Source organism: Dunckerocampus dactyliophorus, chromosome 17 (assembly GCF_027744805.1).
Source record: "Dunckerocampus dactyliophorus isolate RoL2022-P2 chromosome 17, RoL_Ddac_1.1, whole genome shotgun sequence".
In the NCBI taxonomy this organism is placed as follows: domain Eukaryota; kingdom Metazoa; phylum Chordata; class Actinopteri; order Syngnathiformes; family Syngnathidae; genus Dunckerocampus; species Dunckerocampus dactyliophorus.
In genome coordinates, this window is record NC_072835.1 from 10,139,567 (window position 1) to 10,162,701 (window position 23,135).

Consider the following 23,135-nt stretch of genomic DNA (forward strand, 5'->3'; position numbering starts at 1 on the left):
GATGGTTGACCGGCTTGGCCTCAGCAACCAAATGGTATTTTGAATGGTTGACATGCAGCCTTTTCCACCAATAGGAGGGTGGTGTCATCCTTGCCTACATTTACTTCACGTTTGCAATGAAAGGAATCCAAAACTGAAATAATTTAAATTGGGAACAGAAGTCATTCCATTTCCTGAAGATTTTGTTTCCTGGCTGCCAGGATCCCATATTTCGAGACGAGTGCAGCAACCGGGGTGGAAGTGGACAAGTCGGTGATCACGCTGTTGGACCTGGTGATGAAGAGGATGGAGCAGTGTGTGGACAAACCACCTGCCGAGCCTTCTAACGGCACGGGCACCACAAAGCTGTCCACCGCACCGCCCGACGAGAAGAAATGTGCATGCTAGATGAAGAGTTGATTCAGGAAATGACCTTTGACTTGATCTGTCTCTCCTCACCTTTGCTTGCATGCGTCTTCTTGTCCACCGTTTGTTGCCAAAACTGTCCATGATCAACGATTACTTTCTTTTCCACTCCTTTCTTCCTTTGCCACGCTGACATTAAAACAAAGCTAGTGCCCCCTCTAATGGTGGTTAAAGCTACTGCAGTCAGTTGGCCTGTGTCACTTGAGGGGGAGGAAAAGACATTTTACTGTGCCTAATTGAACCTGCAGTCTGCTATTCAGCCCTGCATGGTCCCAGTCTCTGCTCGCTGGTGGATTAAATGGTCTGATCACTTTCTGATCGTATGGCAGTCGTAGTAATACTGGGACTTGTTTAAGAGCTAAGAAATGTTCTAAATACCAATCCAGATTTCTGCTTGACTTCCAAACACATTGCTTCCTGTTATGGCTGACACCGCAACCAGTTTAAACGGAATTAACTGGCCCTCACGATCATATCGAGCAGCCCCGTCTGTGCCAATGTGTGGTTATTCAAGGTTTTTCCCCATTGCACAATGGTTTCTATGCTGGGCCTTTATTACCCACTCAAGCCAGGGTTTGGTTTGGTTCCACATTTTGCCTGAATTTCTAGCAACGGTTGTGGCCGCAGCGTGTATCGTTCATCGTGAAAGCCACCACTAGCTTGCATCATTCTGATATATACAGTGGATTCAGCATTTTTTTTCTGTTTTTTCCACAGAAAACACATCTCGTTCACCATAGGTTGGTAATAATTTATAAATATGTGATGATACAGCCAGTCCGGGGTGTTCCCTGCCTCTCTCCCGAAGTCTGCTGGGATAGGCTCCAGCATACCTGCGACCCTAGTGAGGGTAAGCGGCAAAGAAGATGGATGGAGGGTGATGATCCAGGTAACATGTACAGAATACATGTACCACTGTTAAAAAAAACACCCACCATTTGTTACATGTTTGTCTTTATGCTTCTCTGATAATGTTTTTTCATCAAGCGTTGAGATTTCGCACTTTGTTCGGCGGTCATGGAATGCACCATAGTTGTGTACTGTGACTGTCTACACCGCGACTCCGATTCCATCTGTTAATCGATTATTTTACATTACCATTCATTAGTGGTGAGTACCTATACATTTTATACTTTAAATGTGTTTCATAAGTGTGTGAGGCATATTGAAGAGAGAAGGGGGGGTCCAATAATTACAAGAGTCACTCTTATTGCAAATGTTAATCCAAAATCAGAGGAGAACATCAGCTGGAGGGTTTTTAGGGTGAGCGAGCCATGTGACAAAAATAGACATTTTTATGGTTGTCTCAGTTACTTGTGTTTTTTTGCCATTCGCTGGTGGTCCTGGAACACAACCCAAGCGAAAAACGTGATTATTTAAAATAAATAAACTGCAAGAATGATTATAATAAAACTGCATTAAGTATTGGTGAGGAGCCATCCATTCATTTTCTATACTCTTTGTCCTCATTAGAGCTGGAGCCTATCCCGGCTGACTTTGGGAAAGAGACATGGTACACCCTCATCTGGTCCCCATTCAATCACAGAGCACATACAGTATATACAAACGAGATGTTTTGGGGATGTGGGAGGAAGCTGGAGTACCCGGAGAAAACACACACAAGGACAGGGAGATTATACAAAGCAACACAGACATGTTCCAACTGAGATTCAAACCCGGATCTCCTGTCTGTGAGGCAGACATGCTAACCACTAGGTCACCGTGCGGCACTGATGGCATCAATGGAACCGTTCACCTTTTTGTTTGTCAAGAAGTTGTCTGCGAACCTCTGTGGGTTTCTACCTAAGACCAGATACTGACTTTCTAAGTGGTTTTCAATACAGTCAAACCTCGGTTGTCACGCGCCCGAGCATCATTGCATTTTTGTGCCCTGTACTGTATTGTTCCGCGAAATCAAATGCCCAAACAAAGCACATTAGACGCTAGTGACTTACTGACCGTGCTTTTTTTGGTCTTTATTGAGTATGACTGCAAAATAACCCACCATCGGGCCAAAAAAGTTGGGAGTGCCAGCAATTTGATAAAGAAGGTGACAAACACTATTGAATTTGAGCTCTCCGGGACAATATGTTTCATCTATTTGTCATTTATAATTATTTTGTATTGTTTTCTGCATGTAAAAAATTCTTTAAAATGTATATTTTGGGTTTTCGCGGGACCTTTTTGGAACAAATTAACAAGGTAACCAAGGTAAATATTCATGATCCCTGTTATATGATGCAGAACTTTGTTACATTTTACAACAACGCCGTGTACCTTTAGAAACTTAATTATATCAATTTATTACAAATGTTATGACAAATCAAATGCATGGGCTTGTCCACATCGATATCGGCCTCCGGGTGGAGCATTGCTCAAAGTCAGCTGGGATAGGCTCCGGTTCCCTCGTGATCCTGAACAGGATGAGCTTGTGCAAACGTATTTTTGCTGAAAGAAATGCAAAAAAAGTGAAGCATGATACAGTAATATGCTTACACCGCCTGCATTTTAGTGGGAATTAAAGCCAAATGTGTTAGGCATTGTTGTTGTTTTGCGTACATTAGCGTTGATACTGTCACACCCATATGCCTGCAGCATGGAACATGTGCAATGGAGGAAAAATATATTCATATCCATGATAGCCATGCTTGTTTAATATATCGATGATAATAATGTGGAAGTCAACATTTTACACGTAATAAAATATTTTTCAAGAGGAGCTATTTAAATTCATATTTGACATTCTGCACAGTAGGGGTGGCCATACTGCAAATGTTGGTATCGATCCGATACCAAGTCAATACAGGGCCAGTATTGCAGATACTGAAACTAATACTTGAAGTTTTTACAACCTCGCTGAATGATTTTTCCGTTATATTGTGGATTCTGATTATAATCACAATAAAAGACAGTACAAAGACTTTAGGCAACAAAAAACCTTACGTGTGAACAGAACAATACATAAACGCAGCCATTATGGCCTCTTATTCCAGATCATTTTTAAAAATTAGTTTCCACAGTGAGTCGATCACACGAATGGTTTTGACTTACTTTTTACGCAGGATGCAACCATGAGTGGCACTCAAACCCTCGCCCTCAGCCATGAAGTGCAGACGTGTGCCACACCTACCCCTACCACACCATTGTTGCATGTGGATGTTAACTAACATAAGTGAACGAAAGCAAAAACTACTACAGGCTCTTTCAAATCGTTTTTGCCGGCAAAGCCCTCCTGTGTCCAAGGAAAGTGACCAACTGAACAGAGACGAGTACCTTCCTTCATTCACTTCATTGCTGGGTTGCAACCATGTGACATAGAGACGGTCCGGTCCGCGTCACGTCCAGTGATGGGGGAGGATTTGGCAGATCAATGCGACTAACAGTGGATGCCTTTGACATAATTTGCTCCAATTGTGTGTGCGTGTGCGCATATTTTGTTTCATAAAGACATGAAATAGTTGAAAACAAGGTGATCAGTCAGTGATGAACACGTGTTAGACACGTCCATCCATTCATTTTCTCTTCCGCTTATCCGGGGTCGGGTCACGGGGGCAGCAGACTAAGCAGGGAATCCCAGACTTCTACTACACAGTTCCTCCCGGCAGGCTTTCCCCTCTCTTTTAAATGTTACTGTTCCATCTTATTGTCTTGCAACAGAGCAGCCTTTGTAATCTTGGTGATTTATTTATGCTGTTTATTGAATAATGATGCACTTCTACACTTGGATTTAACATTTAGATGAGGCGATATGACGAAATGATGAATCTGTAGTTTTCTGTTGTGGGACAATTCTTTCTGCATTTCAGATTTTCACAACAATTTCTTCTAACAATATTTTAACTTTGGTCTTAGTATCAATTTTGCTTGTCAGTTAAACTCGTGTTTAGACTCTGCTCCACTTGACGGGAGAGCAGGGGCGTATTTAGTCTTCGTATTTAGTTTTTTTTTTTTTTTTTTTACATTTTTACAAAATATGTTTATGGAATTTAGACCACTTTCTTTCCTGCTTTTGAGCTGTGTTACAGTTATCTCCCAGCTGAAGTTGCTAGTTACATAGCTCGCCCTCCACTCCCCCCCAAAACAACATGAACTATTCATGTTTACCATCTTCTAACAAGTGTGAATGAGAAAATTCCCCTATTTACTGAACTAGATAAAGCCCTTGAAATCCTCCTGGGGGGTTATTATTACCCAAGTCAATCATCTCAACGCTTTTACTGTAATTGATAAGAACATTGAGCAACATTTACTATAGTTTCCCATTTTAATACCCACGTCATTGTGGTGAAAAGCGCCACTCGGCTTCATTTCTATGGTTCTCGGTTGACACTATCAGTAGCGGTGCTGCTGTACTCGGACCTTGTGACTGTGGAAAAGGCTGACACCTTCGATAGTTTTGATAAAACATTTAAAAAAAAAAACAAACTGTTTTCCACTCGCCTGGCTGTGCCTCCTCTTCGATACACTGGGGTAACTCCACACCAACAAGTTTGCTTGCCTCGCTCGGGTCTTCCAGACATGCGCGGTAACATGGAATAGTCCATTGCATGAGAAGGGAGGGGCAGCGGTCAAAACACTTATGAAAGACTACACATTTTGATGTAGTTTTCAGTTCGCGAATTAAGACTAAAACAGTAGCATGTAATATAAAATGGACAAAAAAAACGTTTTTATGAGACGTTTGGGGCCCCCCGGCAATTGCCTGTGTTTGCATAATGGTAGGTCCGCCCCTTTGAGAGAGAGAGGCTCAGCAGCCACCTTTCTCTGCGTTTTGGTTGTTTCTTGAGCGTTTTTTCCCCTTCCGATGGCCTATCATAGTGATAACTTTGCAAAAACAGTGCATGTTTACTGAAGTTTCGCTTTTAACTCCACAGACAACCGGATGTGACGTCGCGTGCAACCCAGCAATTAACAATCTTACACAAAAACAGTATTTTTTGGGTTTTTTTTTTTGCATTTTCAAAACTGGTAAAAGTGTTGCATGTGGCAAGGAAGATGTCAAATTATCGGTATCTTTTCTTTTCACCTATATGTCACTAGTCCGGTCAGCCCCCCCCAAATGACACACACTACTCACATAAAGTTCAGGATGTTTGGCTTTGGGGTGAAATTTCAGGATGAAACTTTAAAAAAAAAAAAAAGCACTGTAACTTTCACAGGTGAACTTAATTTGACCTCCTGTAAACCTTTGAATGCACAATCCAGCTGCTCAACGTTTCAGTTCTTTTTGCAAATCACAAAAGTGAAATTGTTCATACTAAGTTTCACCCCAAAGCCGAACATCCTGAACTTTTTGTGAGTGGTGTATTAAACATAAGTTGAAGACTTTCTTGTTCTTCACTTAGTTTGCTTCCTTCCAAAACAGCACTTTGTGCTATTATTGTTTTATTTGCGTCTACTTACACTCATTGCTTGCTTATAAAGACTTAAACGTATCTGACAACGACAGTACTTACCTGCTTTTGTGCAAGTCAACAATTTTTTTTGAAATTGCGTGACACCTCCAACTGCCTTACAAGATGAAAAGTAGTTTCCAAGTGTTGATTTGCACAAGAAATAAGAAAGACCTTCTTGCTATCTTTGTATTTCTTTTCTTCCCCAAAGATGCTTGTAGGGCTAAAGTGGGTCAGCAGTTTATCATAAATTCTAACATTTCTGTGGCCCTTTTAGTAAGAATACAGAAAAAAACAAGTTCTATATATGAGAGTATATGATATGTTTATTTCAGTCATTTCAAAGTTTTGTATCGTGCACCATGGATCTGTTTCAAAAGGTTTCTGTGCTTTGTCACCTTTAATATGCCAATGTGCCAAATCCAAAAATAAAAAAAGAACTACAAAAAAGCATTTTATTTCAACTACCCTAAATAAAAATATCACGTTATGTGTGTGTGTGCCAACATGGGATGTCAATGCTGTATAAAATATACACATGAACTTTTTTGCATTTTTGCAACGATACAGGGGTCGGCAACCCGCGGCTCCGGAGCCACATGCGGCTCTTCAGTCTCCTTGATGCGGCTCCCTTCGGTGATTTTTTTTCAACATCGAAGTAAGGGAAATTTGCGTTTTCGAAAAGAGTGTGAAATATCCGACGCACCGCAAGTCCGTGGACGCATCTAGACTGCATTCTGACTGCTGATTGGATGAGTAAAAGAGGGGAACCTAGGCTAGTGTATGCATTGAGTCTCACTGTGGGAGAGAAAAAAGTTGAGTCTGAAGCAAGTTACGTAAATTACGTAAATTAAATCAATTTAACAAGAGCACAGAAATCTGTTTTATAACTACGTGTTCGGAGCCCGTGACACGCTAATCACCGAGGTGGTGACTTCCAGGAGAGGCAGATAGTGTGCTGCTGCAGCTGGCTGTGCACTCACCGCTCAGAACAATATGTGCTTTCGCTTTCACGTCTCTAAATACCAGAAAAATCTCCCAGCGACGTCAGGAGAAGTCTTTGCATTTGTCGCTAGTCGCGTTTGAGATATTAAGTCACCCAGAGGGTTTGGAAAGTCGCCAGATTTAGCGAGAAAATCGCCACTGGGTTGCTCATGAGATGGGAAGCCATTCACAAATGGAGAATACATGAAAGAATAGTTCATAAAAATATCAGCGCATCTCTTCTCTGAATTAAAACTAATAAACAGCATATTATTGAGAAAATGAAAGAATGCGTCTCTTTGCAAAGACAGTCAAGGACAGGACCAATAGAATGGTTACTGATGACAATTTAGCGCAGGTATGCGGATATGGGACTTTTTTTGTCTTAAAGTTGGCTACATTTTGTTTGAATTTTACACAAATATGGGAACCACACAGTAAGACTTAGAGTAAAGTGTTTAAATGGTTTCAGAGTAGGCGTACAAATGTAGGTGCACTTGTGTTTGATTAATTTTGTAACAAGTTTATAAATTGTGTAATGTTTTGTGGCTCCCGACATTTTTTTTTTTTTTTTTACTGAAAGGGGAGGCAAAATGTCTCTTTTGATGGTAAAGGTTGGCGGCCCCTGGACTAGGACGTCATCTACACCTCCTGCAACTCACAACCACAAATAGATTGCAGTCCTGTGGGAGACACTGACTATTAACATAACAGTGTCGAAATACTCAAGTGCAGTGCTAAAATCTAATATGTTACTGTATGTCTGTAAGTAATGTGTAATGCATGTGATAGAAACTGCAGCGCCAGTAAAGCAAGCACAGACACTGGTTTACTGTGGAGAAGAATTTATTTAGGGAACTTCTCACCAAAGAGAGAATGTGGAAAAACAATAAATATCCAGCAGAACCAGCATACATGTGTGTTATTGCAAAAAAAAAAAAAAGGAATACTAGTACCATTTAATGTGTAAATGTAAATAGCTTGTGTGATGCAGAAAAACCAGCAATAAAATATGATAGCGATGTCATGAACCAAAATGAATGTATTCCTAACAGCATGAACAGTAAAATACACCAGCAAATGTAAACAAAATAGATAATCCAGATTAGATCTGAATATTAGGTTTATAATATATTGCATATATGTAAAAATAAAGGTGGACTTGGTCGGCTCAAAGAACACAAAACTCAATGGCCTGAAACTAAATATTGACTTTAACAATCCAAATGTACTCATTTAAGTACTTTTTTTAAAATCCTGCGATGAAACCTTTCTTTTACAGTCTGGATGTTAAAGCACATGTTGATGAGTTTTGTTTTGTTTTTCTTGATACGAGGCACAATAAGTAAGTTCCGTGCAGCAGTTACACCCCATAAAATACTTGAGTCAGCACTTTAGAAGTATATGTACATATATGTTTCATTCTCTAAAATCACATGTACCCCCTCAAGTGATTAGAAAAGACAGAAAATCCAGAAAAACACCAATGACATACACAACATAAACACAAAATACATTCACTATAAATTATTGTGTGATTTTTTTTTCCCTCTCTTCGCTTTTATGCCGTTTTCTGTCACAACCCTGCAAGATGTGAGCAACCAGTATGACCAATGTGGATTGTCACCAAGCTTCCGTGGGAAAATCTATCTAGAATGGATTTCGTGGACTAAATGATTGCATCGAGTACATCAAATAACAAATTCAAGTTTTAATCACAGGTCCTAATGTGTTTTTTTTTTAAATTATGAAACACATTTTCAAAAATAGAATAGCACTTTTTTTTTTTTTTAGAGAATAGGTGATCATGAAGCATTTTTGAACCTGTTGTGTGTGTATTTTTATTGGAATTCTTCTGTTTTCATACAATATTGTATACTTTTATCTAACAGAGCTGCTGTGGTAATGATAGTTAGATAGATAGATCGAATCTTTCTTCCGGTAGCTTTCAACCTAATAAATAAATGGGTACATTGTTTTGGTTGCTGTGGTAGAAAGTTAGTACTGACATGCTTTTATTTTGAAGCTCATTTTGCACTGAACATGATATACTATACTTCAACATTTGCATTTGGAAAGGGAAATGTGAAAATATTTCCCATATATTCCCTTATTTTCCGGATAATTACCCTTTTTTTCAAATACAAATATTGACAGGTATATCCAGTTCAGTGTAAAATAAGCTTCAAAATAAAAGCATGCCAGTTAAAAGCCCTAAAGCCTATGGCCTAAAGCCTCCCAACCTGCATCGGGCGATAGAAGCCATGTACAGGGACACAAGAGCCAATGTGATAACGCGGGATGGGTAAGCCGTTACTGGGCGGGAGCAGGAGCTTGGCTTCACCACTACACCTAGGAGGTCAAGAAGAATCCCTGCTGTAGTCCTTGCAGACCTGGACTACGCAGATGACATCTGCCTGATGTTTGATGGTGTGGAGCAGGCACGGGAGCTCCTGAGCGGAGTGAAGGAAGAGTGGAACTCCCGAGATGTATGGAGGATCGACGTGATTGCACTTCCTGTGTGTGAGCCCATCTGAGGGCGACCTCGAGAGTTGTTCTTGGAGCTTGCTGTGGTTCAAACACGGATGCCGTCACCTTTGTTTGTTTTTTTGAGGAAAGTTCAAATATTGTGAGAGAAGGTCGAAATACGGGTTGAAAGGTATGCAACAGGAAGTCACTGTGTGCATGTTTCCATGTTCAACTGGACAGTAGTTATGTCGCTGCTGGTGATAACGATGAAGTTACCAACTGAGCTCTTTATCATGGGAATGACCCCTTTGGGTCTCAAACTATATGCCAACAAAAGTGGTGGACTATGTATGTCTATGTCGACCTAAGCAGGTAGAAGAACACGGTGGGCCGGGACTTGATGAGTTGTCGGGTTGTCGACTTAAGCGGGTTCCACTGTATTATTGACAGATATCCAAAGTCAGGTATTGGAATTGGATCAGAAGTGAAAACGTGTATCGGTGCATCCCTAATTGGATGACATAAGTGGCTGTAATGTTTTTGGCGTGTGGGTACATTGTGTACATACACACCTTTTAGAGATGTACATGTAAAAGAACAAAGGAGGCATCATTCTGGTCAGCATGTAACATTTTGTGCAGCGGATTGTTTGCTATTCCAATGTGCACTTAAACCGTAAAGAATTTCATGTCGCTGTACGGCTAATTAGTGAATGAATGCACACGTGCTCTGTGACGTGGCAGTGGTACGTTACGAATGTCTGCATGATTTCTACGAGAAGCGGGGCCCCCATGAAAGCAGCGTGCAATATTTAATACTATGTTCTGATGCAGGTGTGTGTTGAAGGCGCTGACAGTGCACGCCCGCCGGGATCCTCCTCACTCTGGTCTAACACGCGGACGTCGGGCTGTGTTAAACCTCGGTGACCTTACTGATCTGTTCCGGCACTTTCTCTTCTTTCTTCTCTTGCTGTTTCGGCTCTACTTCATCGTCATCGTCAACGCTGAGGTCCAGCCGCAGGTTATCTAGAGTCTGACGAATGGTCAGAGTATCCTTTCGACTGAAGAGAGAGAGAGCGAGAATAATTACTAATATTTGTTTGTTTCTGCGGGTGCAGAAGGTGAATGCACACCGGCATTGCCGCAACCGGTGGTATGGGTTCCTACAACAAATCGTACGGCCAAAAAAAAATCGTATCTCCGGTTGTGACCTCAGCTTTAGAGTCACAAGAAACACCGTCTAAACAATGACTTTGGACATGAAACCTTCAGCTGCTACGTGACGTAAGGTAAGTATGTTTTTGGTCTTACTTTATCTGCAGGTGTTGGTCGAGCAGTTGCCTCTGAAGTCGTCCGTTGGACTCCCTCTCCTCGGCCAGCTCCCGTTGGCTGTGACGCAACTGAGCGTCTCTCCGGCTCGCCTCTTCCTCTGCCTCGTTTAGCTGGCGCTTGAGAGAGCGGATTCTCTGCGTCATCTGTATGACCGATCAGAGAGACATTAGGGATGCGGGAGGGTGAAGTAGGCATTAAAACTAAGCGGGGTTTCCCACAGGACTGTAATCTATTTGTGGTGGGGGTTTCGGCGATTTCTTGTTTAATTTGCATAATTTGGCCATGATGCACACTGTTGCCAAACCCTCAGTAAGAAATGTAGCTATTGGCTGTCCTAGAAGTCGCTAGATGATGTCATTGGCTAATTTGCATATTATTTGCATACGATGTTTCAAACAGCAAACTTAATTCTTAGTTTGTTCATTTAATTCATTGTATTCATAAAAATAAAATAATTGTAATATTTTATCCCGGCCAGTGCCTCTCAATATCCAGACAGCGTAATAATTACATCAGGACTCGCCTCCAGCCTCCACCTTTTATCTTGCAGTTAGGAACACTTCTTTCATTTATCGTTGTGTGATTCTCCCATCACACGTTGTGACACACTGACAGAGTCCGAATGAAGCTTGAGTGTAATGAGTAGTAATTTAATGAAGATTAAGAAACATTTACGTTTTAGATCCCGCTCTGTAAAACAGGGTGAGATGCATCCTGACGGCATCGTGCCTCGCGCATGCGTCATTCATGGATGCGTGGAGCTCCACTATGCTCTAAGTGTGGAGCTGACAGTGCACAGACGGCTTGTGACTGCTTCGGGACGTCTCAGCAGAAACCGCAGAACAATACGTGCTTTCACTTTTAAGTCCCCAAATACCAGAAAACTCTCCAACGACGCAAGAAAAATTTGCTAGATTTGTCTTTTGAGAAAATACGTCGCCAAGTTTGGAATCATGAAAAGCAAAACAGATACTGTATGTTTACAAATGAAAATGAACTTCTTTTTGTGTTTTTTGGATTTCACAAGCAAGACGGAGCCTTGTGAGTGCTTTTAGATGCGTCCAATAAGATCAAAATTGTTCGCTAGATTTGTCACTAGTCACTTTTTTGAAAAACCACATCTAAAGGTGTCTGTATACTCACTAAAGTTGCCAACTGATCCCTCATGCTACGTCTTCTTATTGGCAGACCGGGTGCGAGATACGATGCCATCTACTGTGCAGCGTTGGAACGACAGGCTACTCTCACAGACAGTCCCATAAATAACATGTTTATGAACGCTAACAGGTAACACTAAATCTATTTGTGGTGGTCCACATTTATTGGTGGCGGTAAAAGAAACATCTGTTAACAGATAAGAGTGCCACAAACACACGTAATGACACTCAATGCAATATAACACTGTCAGGTTAATTGACCTTTATAATTGTGGTTTTAGTTTGCATTGTTGAACTGTATTGCATGTTTCTAATATTTTGGTTACCTTACTGGAAACATGTATTGATTAGTTATGTAGTGTAGTGTTACCAGGTCTTTTTGCTCAGCAGCTATCCTGTGCTCCTCCTCCATCTGATCTCCAAGCTCATTGATCCTCCTCTCCAGTTTACCAATGGTGTTGTTAAGGACAGCTTTACTCCTGCGTAAAGCACACAGGGGTTACTTTACAGGCAGCTACTGTATGTTGCTTGTTTGGATGCCTCGATGCTAACATAAAAAGGTCCAGACTTATACATATAAGTCTATAAATAAAAAAAAATGTGTTTGCTGCTTGTACCATTTTCAGGCAAAAAGCCTGAAGCCGCCAATTGCCCCTTCTCTCTCAATCCAGGTTTCAGCCCTGCCTCACACACTTAAAACACATGTAAAGTCTCACTTACGCAGATACACGGCAGTTTGTCTTTTATTATTAAGCTGTTATATAGAATATATGCTATATAGAAGTTTCTATGATGCATTTAACAAAGTGTGAGATCATAAAGCTTTATGAAAAAATATTATTCGTGAGCCGTAAAGACAAAAACTGTGGGATTTCTAACAGTGGTGCATGTGTGCTGTATATTTGACATGTATTATCATGTATTTATACATTATTACCAACTTACGGTGAATGAGATGTGTTTTCTGCAGAAAAAAAATGAAAATGTGGGAATATGTGGGGATCCATTCATGACGCTGTTATTTAATGGTGCTCTGGGATGGTTTTAAAACAAGTTGATTGTGTGAAATAGTGTGTATGTCCATGTCTTGGAAGAAATGTTTAGCTGGTTATATGCCAGTTGCATATACATATATGTAAAATGTTATACAGTATACTATAAGTACCTCTCCTCAGTTCTGAGAGCATTCTCCAGCTCTTTGACTCGGGTCTCCGTCTTGGAGATGATATCATCTGAAGGTTTGGCGCTCTGAAAGTCGTCCAACTCCACACGCAGCTCACGATACTTCACAGAGACACAAAAATTTTTGCAGGTGATTCATTCATTGCATTCATTGATGATTGTCAAACGACTATACTTCTTCTACACATCTATTCATATTTTACAGCAAACCGATGGCTAAACACTAAAACACAATTGTCTGTATGTCAAGATATACTCATTTACAATTACTGCATAATGTGCATCATTTTGAAAAAGTCAATGTATCATATACGATATGAAAAAACGGAATGAAACTTTTCCAGAGTTTTGCTACCCTCACTTCAGGCCGGCCACGTGATATCCCGTACATACTGTATATCAGAAACACTGTATACAAGAATACAAGGACGTGCAAACCACACAGGACACGCACCTGACGCTCCATGATGGCCTTCTCAGTTTCCAGCTGGTCGTTCAGATCTTTTTCCTGAATCAGCTTCAGCTGCAGCTGCTCAGTCTGACAGAAAACATAAACGTGTCAACAGCATTGAAATAATCTGATCAAATTAAAACTAAACACTAATTCACACATACTCTACCTGTTCAATAGCTCTCTTGTGCTTGGCGGCCCATCGCTGCTCGCTGTCATGCAGCTCCTCCACATCACTCTCGAGGTCAATCATTTTCTCCTAAAAGTCACATAAAGTGGGGAAATAATTATTAGAGTATGTATGTTTATTACGAAGCTATTAACAGTCCATTTTTTATAGTATTTTAACAAAGACAACAAAACCAGAAACATTTCTGCAAAAATTGTAAATGGGCCTGCCTCTTGCTTATTTCAGGCCCAGCGTTGTATCCTTGCAGGTTATGTTATACGCACAGTAGGGCCTGTGGAGGGTGGGTTCTTAATAAAGTGGCCGTTTTCAACTTTGGTCGCCAATTATGTTGTCATGGTTACACAGAAGAGTTCTTTCTCCCATCGAGACCCATCCGGTGATATAACGTGTTGGGGTTAATAAATAAGTATGAGGAATAAAAGGATGGGCTGCTGCGCTTTGTTTTGCAGGCCCATAATAAATAGTAACGTGCGAGGAATAAAAGGATAGGCCGCTGCACTTTGCAGGCCCGTAATAAATGCTAAGGAATAATAGGATGGGCTGCTTCCTGTTTTTGCAGGCCCCTAATAGCTAGTTAAGTATGAGGAATAATAGGATGCGCTGCTGCCCTTTGTTTTGCAGGCCCATAATATATACTCGATTGCGGGAAATAAGTATTTAGTCCTCAAGCAAAACATTCCTCAGAAGGCTACATGATGGAGAAACCCATGTTGGCAAGCACGAGTCAACAGTCAACACACCACAAGGGATTTTTCATCAGTTTTGAGGCTGTCCCTTGGCAACACTAAGTTTCTGCTCCCTCCAAAGATTTTCTATGGGATTAAGGTCCGGAATCTGGCTAAGCCATTCCAGGATCTTAAAAAGCTTCTTCTTGAGCCACTCCTTTGTTGTTGTGACTGTATGTTCTGAGTCACTGTCATCATCAATGTTATGGTCAAGGTCAGGAGGCTCTCATCCAGTACATGGCATCAGTCATCGGACCCTCAGGACACTTAGCAAAGAAAGCGCCCCAAGCACAGCGAGTCAGGTTGATGATGCCATTGAGCTCAATTTCAGGTGTTTATTGGCAAACTTCAGACTGGCTTGTACATGTGTCCTCTTAAGCGTAGGACCTTGCAGGCACGGTAAGTTTGCAGCAAAGTACGTTAAGAATGGTTTTCTTGGTGATTGTAGTCCCAACTCTGTTGCAATCATTTACATGCTCCTCCTGCGTAATTCTGGGGTGGACCCTCGCCTTTCTCACAATCACCCTTACCTCACCAGGTGAGCTTGATATAGAGGTATTGCATGAAGTTACAAAAATCAGCAGTGGATGAAATAATTATTTCCCCACAGTATAAATAACAGGTCATCATAAAAAACATTACATACAAGCAGCATCTACTTTGAGGTCATTTGTGGTGATCAGTTATTTAGAAATGGGACAGATGAAGAATCTTCAGAATTAGTGACATGATCCATTTTTAGGATTTCAAAATATGCACAATGATTGATTGCTAAATAGGATTTGCATAATTAATACCGCATTAACCCCAAACTGTTGGTTTGCTTGATTAATTCAAGTTGACGTCTCAGTTTGAATCATCAGGTCTGTGCATGGAAACACACAGTGGATCCGATCTGATTAACTGCTGGAAGTACAAAGTTCCGTTCAAGGATGAAACTCTCATTATATTTAAATAAGATTTTAAAAGGCCGTGTGACGTTGTTAGTAAAGCAAAATATGTTTGGCTGGTATACAGTATGTTTAAACTTAGTCACCATTTTGACATGTTTAGGCTTGACTGGTAAAGTTTTTTTGGTCAAGCGTTTTGTTCTGTGGTCCTTGAACACACCATAGTTGTGTGCTGAGACACAATCTGAGTGATAAAAATATACATTTTTATGGGTGTATGAATTACGTGCGGATTTTCGGCATCTGCTGGTGGTCCTGGAGGGTAACCAGATGAATTTGAAATGTTCAAAAACTCAGTGTTTGTGTGGATGCGTAAAAAAGAGCTTATTGGTTTGTGTCATAAGAAATCTCCCACTTTATCTTATTTAACAACAGAACATAAAGTTATTGACATACGGATGTTGGTTCATTTTGTAGAAACGTGCGTGCGTGTGCCTCGTTACATGCATGGGTGATGAAAAAAACATTCATGATGTGTCCAGGGCTCCATGTAAGTTTGCGCTGATTTGAAAGATAATGTACAACCATTACATCACTATATTGATGAACAAATGCTCAGAATAAAAAAAAATATATATATATATATTATATATTTTATCCGTGGCGGGCAAGATTAAGATAAATGTATGGGAAACACTGCCAATGCAAGCACGGGGAGAACATGCAAACTCCCCACACAAAGGTCTGGGCCGAGAGTTGAACTCCGAAGTTTGTATGACAATATTTACTTTGACTTACGACAAAGGCTAAGCGTGTACACACAATGTATAGAAACAAAGGTCCTTAGTCTGACTCAAACATGGAGGTATCTCATGTCTTGTGTCTCTACACTGAATGTTCCACATTTTTATGAACTGTGAGGCCCAGCTGATCAGTACCTGAGCCTGCTTGAGTTGTTTGGCGAGGTCATCTCTGGCCTGGATGGTGGTCTGCAGCTCCATGTGAAGGTCGTCCACTGTCCTCTCCGCCTGCTTGCACTGCAGCTGAAGCCTCTCCCTCAGCTGGATCTCCTCCTCCAGCGTGCGCTCCTTGTCAATCAGCTTACCTGACACCTGCGGCACATATAGATCATATTATTATCACACACAAATACTTTAAATTGTTATTCCTATTATATTGCAAGTGTAGACTAACCTCTCCCTGCAACCGGTTGACAATAGCTTGAAGTCTCTGCAGCTCTTGCTCCTTCTCCAGCAAAGACTCCTCCAGCTCCTCCACCCTCAGCTGGGCATCCTGACGCAATTTCTGTTGCAGGTTGAACTCTGCTGTGGACTGGGAGGACATCTGCAGGGCCTCGGCCAGCTGGAGACACACAAGTCATGCATACATACAGTATACTTACGGACGCTTGCAGTTTCACATAAAACTGTTTGGTGGTTTGCAGTTGATGTGTCATATACAGGAGACAAACAATGTGACATCATTACCATCTTTAGCAGTAATTCGTTTGCTGGACTGAAACAAAGCAATCTGCACAGAAAAATGTGCAGGTGCACATGACACATAACATAAATGAAATGGAATGTGGTTTGATGGCACCGTCTGTATGTGAAAGAAAGTGCTGCATCTACAGTATGAATCCAGCAGAGGGTGCTGTAAGTCAATCCACTCAACATTTTCCAGCAGGAAGATTCTTTGGCAAGACGTGATGTGGTGTAACTGCAGGTGTTGTAGGTACAATTTGTTATATCTATAATTGTTTCTTAATGTGTAAAATTGAAAATGCGTTGATTAAATGTGAATATATTATATCAAAATATAATTTTTATGTAAAGTTGTCCCTCGTTTTTCATGGTTAATTGGTTCCAGAATCGACCGTGATAAGTGAATTTCCGCAAAGTAGAATTCAGTATTAAAAAATATTAATATTAGAGCCCTCCAGACATGAAATAACACCCATATAGTCACCTTTATATTTGTATTAGGTACTCAATATAGTAGATATAATCAGAGGAAATAAGACATACATAAGATAACAGACTCACACATCAGCAGTTCCTTATTGTTTTTTTCTAGACAGTGTACTTCCTGTGAGTTTTAGCCTGTCGTGGTCATGGCTCCAACAGTAGCCCGTGGTATTATTATGATTATTTATGATTGTGCCTGGGATCATTTAAACCTGCAGTAGCCTTTTCTGGCCATCACGACTGGTCCTTGTCTTACTTAACACCGACACCTAGTGGCCAATGTAAAATACTACATTTACTTGCTTCTTCTGCCTTGTATTTATTTGCATTTTAGTTCATTTAAGCTGCGATTGGCTGGCGACCAGTCCAGGGTGTACCCCGCCTGTCGCCCAAAGTCAGCTGGGATAGGCTCCAGCATACCCCCGTGACCCTAATGAGGAGAAGCGGCATAGAAAAAGATGGATGGATAGTTCATTTAATTGGCTCATGTAACATTTTAGGCTTGAAAATGCTTAATTTAGCCCAAGAGTAAGTACAATTTGCTTAAATATGCTTTTTTTTTTTTTACTAACAACAGCCCGTATTCAACAGCAATCATTTATTAGTTAATTGTTAATTGTTAATTGCGATGTTCAAACTGCAATGTAGCGAGAGACGACTCTATTTTTATGAGTGCATCCATTATTTGTGTTTTTTCGCCATTCGTCTTGGAACGTTACCCTCGTGAAGAGTGTAGCACTACCGTATATACATTTTGAATACACAATTTTAAAAGTAAAGTAACACATAGCATGTTACTTTACTGTAATGCCAATGCAATGCAATGTACTAGCATGAAAATACTATCGTTTTTTTATGTTAAGAAGGCACAGTGTGTACTGTGTGAGCATGATTTATTCACGTATTATTACTACCCCAAAAACTTCCTCAGAAGACGGAAATAGAGGTAATGGTCAGAAAAAACAATGATGTGGTCATGACATCACAAACATACTATCAGTGTGTTCTGATGACATTGCTATACTGCTCAAGGCCTCTAGGGGGCATGTCTACATGCTATAATGCATGTTTTTTTTATTGCCAAGGCACATTTTTTTATTGAAAAAACCACGAGGCACACCACCAGCCAAAAATGCTTGCAAATTAACTCTGTAGCCTACATTGACAATATAAAGTTGTTCTCATCACAGACGTCAGTGTGGGAATCAAATAAACAAAAATAACAAGTATTTTAGAATCATTCACATTTCTACTCACTCAGTGTGAAACCTGGGCCTGTTTGGATGAACACAGAGCTAATATCCTGGCAGGAATAGACAAAAGACACACACAACACTCTTCCTCAACAACTCTCAGTCTCGTTTGGAGATGGTGTTTAAGCTTACTTGTGACCAGAGCGTTGTTGGATAGCTTTCCACCACACACCAAGCACAACGTAATCGTTTCCTTGCATCCCCAGTGAAAGTAAATCCAAATGAAAGACAATTAGTGTTGCCTCGCGCAAGAGATTTTGCTTCAGCTATCCATTTGCTTTCTTTTGACCTCCACTCATACTTGGGCCTTCATCTGGGTCTGAATTTTTTCCAGGGTGCAGTTCAGAGTTAGCATCTTTCCTTTTCAGAAACTTATCCATCACTGTTTCGCTAGCCACAACGCCACTGTCACCGCCATCTGACCATTCATGCAATGATTATTTTGCCTGTACAAAGCAATTAGCTACCTGCTGCCACCTACTGATATGGAAGTGTATTACATGGTTTCTCTTACATGCCGATCACTACTAGACAGCACAGACACTCGGCAACCGCACATTATTTGCGTATAATAATTAGGTGAAATTGGATACTTTCCCACGGCACACTAGCGTGCCACGGCACAGTGGTTGAAAAACACTGCTATACAGTCATGGAAAAAAATATTAGACCACAGTTTCTTGTTCATTTTAATGCCTGATACAACTAAAAGTACCTTTGTTTGGACAAATATAACAAATGACAACAAAAATAGGTCATAAGAGTTCATTTTTTTGGCAGTACAATGCTATAGCTATTGATGTAAGAACTTAAGTGATTTTGGTTATTATGAACAAAACCATGAACGTTGCTAGATATCAGCTCTTAAATTAAACTCTTATGAGCTATATTTGTTATCATCATTATATTTGTCCAAACAAATGTACCTTTTGTTGTATCAGGCATTAAAACGGATCAATAAACTGAAGAAACAAGGGTGGTCTCATCATTTTTTCCATGACTTTGATGTCCAGAGTTGCATGCTGGAGCATTCTCACTGAACTATTCAGAAAACTGCCAGCATCTATTTCTCTCTGGCACAAATAAAAACATATATTTTTGTATGTAGTTGTGATGCAAAGAGCTTATTGGTGCTAAAGAAAAGATGGTACCGGCATTTCTCAGCATTCTCACACAATTTGTTTGTGTATTAAAGCGTGACCGTATTAACGCACCTCTTCCTCCAGTCTGTGGATGGTGCTGTTGAGTTCAGACGTCTTCTTGTGTTTGCTGTCTTTGTCCACCTCCAGCTCCTCCAGCTGTCTCTCTGCAAGCCATAACTTCTCTGCCAGAGTCTGAGAGTGCTGCGTTTGCTTCTCCAGGCACTCCTACACACACACACACACACACACAATAAAGATTAGAGATAAGAACAGCATTTTCCCAGGTTACACTACAACACAACCTGGGGATGCAAGATCACTGGAAATTGGCTTTTTACAAATTGTGTATATCATCCTTGTCCGATGAAATGAACATGTGTTTTTGGTGTGTTTTTTTTTTGTGGTGTGTTTTCAGTTTATGTCAAAAATGTTCAAAAAATTTGCCTTGGTCCACGTACATTTTCCAGTTAGTGTACAATGTGGAGTGCATCCTGTTATTAAAACATTTCCTGAGTCCAACTGTGTTCTTAATGTGCTTTTACCACAAAATCTCCCTTTTAGCATAGAAAGCAAAACAGGAAGTCATTGTCCCCAAGATCTCTCGCCTATGATGTCATCAGCGGTTGACTTTGTAGTTATTTTCTAACTAACACAGTTACGCCACAAGTCTTTGCTTTTCTTTTGATCATGGCTGCAAAATAACCCACCATGGAGCAAAAGAGAGCTACAAGCACCAGCATTTTGATAAAGAAGGTGGGAAGCACTCGTAGCAAAAAACAATGGTGGTGTTCGTGTGGATCTCGCTGCCACATCACTGGCTTTGTCAACAATCAAGTCTTCATTGGAGGTAAAAGTGACGTTAAATGCTCATTTGTCCCTTTCGTTCCGCATTTGCATGCACTTCGAATTGTTTTCTGCATGTTAATTTGGATTTCCATAATTGATTCGATTAGAACATGTTTCAACTTCAGTTGGACCTTCAGGAACAAATTTATGATGCTAACTGAGGTTCTGTATATTTATACACAGTACGTTCTGTGTTTTAATGTAATTATCAAAAAAAAAAATCACAAAACCATTCAATGATCTTGAAAAATGTCAAAGTAAAAATAAAACAATTGTTATTGTCGATACTGGCTCTGTATTTACTTGGTATTGGACTGATACCAAAATCTGGAGGACCGGCCATGGTCCTGACACCCACCCATTGGAGACGTTCAGTCCCGGGGAGAGCAGTATCAGGAAAATAATCCAGTGTAAAGGCTACATAAAAATTACACGTGATGCGACGGGAAAGGTAAAAGCCAACAAGTTATATCAATAAACATCGAGAACTACATTTGTACATTTCTTGTAGTAGTTCTCATTTGACACATTTGCTTAACGACATGATACGTTGATATCAGCTCAGTGGAATTGAAAAAATAGTTCTTGTTGCTGTGGTCTACCTCAGCATCCTGGATCTTGTTTTTAAGGGTCTGCTGGAGGAAGCTGAAGGCGTACTCTTGAGTATTGGCCTCCAACATCATGTCGCGGGCCTGCTTTACCTCAATCTGCACACATGACATAAGATGAGAGACTCAATCATCACGCACACACAAACAGCACCTCATAAAAGTCAGTACACCTCTCACATTTCTCCAAATGTTTAATGATATCTTTTCATGAGACCAGACTGAAGATAATTATTGTGGATACCATCACTTTCCAGCACTGCGTTAACTGCCTTGGGCATGGAGTTCACTAGAACATCACATGTTGCCTCCGGAAGCCTCTTCCACACCTCCATGATGAGGGGGTGAATGTTAGGAACCTTGCAGTGCTCCACCTTCCGTTAGAAGATGCCCCACAGATGCTGAATGGGGTTTAATGTGCGGGGTGTACTCACTTTTGTGAGGTGGTGTCTTTTGTAACCCTGTCATTTGTTTTGTACCTCCATCTCTCTGTGCTTCTCTGCCAGGATCTGATTGGTTCTCTCCATCTCCAATATCTGCTCTCTCTGTCTTTTCATCTCATTGGCCAGCTGAGTGTTGGTTCTCAGCAGGTCTTCGTTGTTCACTAGCAGGCCGCGCATTTCGAACCTGAAGGCAAAGGACGGGATGATTTGTGTTAGGTACATTGTGACATCACACATGACAAAACGTTTTCAAAGTGAGTGCAACACGCTGAATGATGTGATCGTGTCCCACCTGATCTGGTTCCGCTCTTTCTCCATCTCCACACTCTCTGCCTCCAGAAACTGGTTACGCTGGAGAGAACATACACAGCAGTTCAAAAATGGATACAAAAATTGCTCCTGATATTGGAAAATGTTGGTTTAATTAGTACGTTGGTCGGAAAGGCTTATTTACATATGTTTTAATTTGTGGTAAGGACATGTGGTGTATAGTGTATTTATATTGATTATATCAATAAACATCATGTATCTACTTGTAATTTGTTAACCATGTAAAATGGGTGACATGTTATTTTACAAATGAAAGACAAGCGCCTTTCAATTTATTTGCGTAGGACGGGCTCTGAAATTGATGCAAGCGAGGCCTACCTTCTGACAGGCATCCAGCTGTTTGGTCAATTCCTCAATGAAGTCTTTTCTGTTGGGGCCCCCCAGTGTGGTAGATCGTAAGCTGTAGTGTTGGGGTATCACCTACATACGGGCGTGAAAAAAGCAAAGTTAGGATAGAATGTGTTTTGTCAGAGTGTGTATGTATTTCTTGGGATGCATACAGGGTTGGGGACGTCGTTCCTCCTCTTCAGGAGAGCATCATATGCGGAGTATCGCGTGCGAGGGGGGATTATGGTGGGCCCCGTCATCAGCACTGGACTGTCACTACGACTGTAGGTGTGCAGGTTCAACTCTGAGGTGGCAGGAGACATCATTCCCGTCTGGATATATATATATATATTAATATATAAGAAGGGTGGGTGTTTAGTTCACTCAAGCAAGGTTTCATTAACTTTAGTGTTGTCAGTCAAAACTATACAAGCATAACTGTATCTGCAAAAGTCTTGGGACAGGCCCTTAATTAATTATAATAGTAAGTTGCTGAATTTTTCTTAAAACATTTGAACAATTGTATGCTTCCAACATTGTGAGGGACAGTTTAAGGTCAGCAACTATGAGATTGGCGCACAAAACCCTGACCTCAATCCCATCACAAACATTTGAGAGGAACTAGGCAAGGAAACTGTGAGCCAGGCTCACGGAAGAGTTACAGGTGTTGTCTAAAGACCATGTGTCCTAATACTTTTGCCCAACAACACATGAATATTTTTTTCTTCTTTTTTTTACCAAGTTGTGTGCGTTCGTGTTCATGCTGTAGGGACTGTGGAACACTCGAGAGGGGCTTTCAGTCACACTTGCCTGTGGAAAAAAAACACAAAAAAACATTTAAATAACTTAGAATATCTTTAAAATGCTAAAAAAAAAAAAGAAACGCTTATGTTCTATAGATTTACTACACAGAGTGAACTAGCTCAAGAATGTATTTCTTAATTTGTTAATTTTTGATGACGATAGCTTACAGTTACAACTAATAAACTACTACTTACAAAATTGGAAAAATTGTCAAAAGGTTTCATACAGTGGATCACTT

General features: G+C 40.6%; 2 protein-coding genes across 3 annotated transcripts in view; one reads left to right on the forward strand and one right to left on the reverse strand.

Moving 5' to 3' along the window:
• rab27b (RAB27B, member RAS oncogene family) overlaps positions 1-13,713 on the forward strand; it is a 61,183-nt gene extending 47,470 nt beyond the window's left edge. The window contains exon 6 of one of the 2 annotated variants that reach the window (XM_054758289.1): positions 201-13,712. In XM_054758289.1, the coding sequence (XP_054614264.1) occupies positions 201-387 (187 nt within the window). In that variant the 3' untranslated portion in view covers positions 388-13,712. Of the gene's footprint in view, positions 1-200 lie in introns of both variants that reach the window. The other variant, XM_054758290.1, reaches the window with a different exon arrangement.
• The window catches only part of LOC129170542 (cingulin-like protein 1), a 64,750-nt gene continuing 49,229 nt past the window's right edge, over positions 7,615-23,135 (reverse strand). The window contains exons 8-22 of the mRNA XM_054758282.1: positions 22,832-22,903; positions 22,267-22,425; positions 22,085-22,186; positions 21,729-21,787; positions 21,473-21,620; positions 20,988-21,092; positions 19,612-19,764; positions 16,372-16,539; positions 16,116-16,289; positions 13,542-13,631; positions 13,376-13,459; positions 12,905-13,023; positions 12,110-12,218; positions 10,562-10,725; positions 7,615-10,311 (exon numbers count right to left, since the gene is read on the reverse strand). Coding sequence (XP_054614257.1) covers positions 10,164-10,311; positions 10,562-10,725; positions 12,110-12,218; positions 12,905-13,023; positions 13,376-13,459; positions 13,542-13,631; positions 16,116-16,289; positions 16,372-16,539; positions 19,612-19,764; positions 20,988-21,092; positions 21,473-21,620; positions 21,729-21,787; positions 22,085-22,186; positions 22,267-22,425; positions 22,832-22,903 — 1,854 coding nt within the window. The 3' untranslated portion in view covers positions 7,615-10,163. The remainder of the gene's footprint in view (positions 10,312-10,561; positions 10,726-12,109; positions 12,219-12,904; positions 13,024-13,375; positions 13,460-13,541; positions 13,632-16,115; positions 16,290-16,371; positions 16,540-19,611; positions 19,765-20,987; positions 21,093-21,472; positions 21,621-21,728; positions 21,788-22,084; positions 22,187-22,266; positions 22,426-22,831; positions 22,904-23,135) is intronic.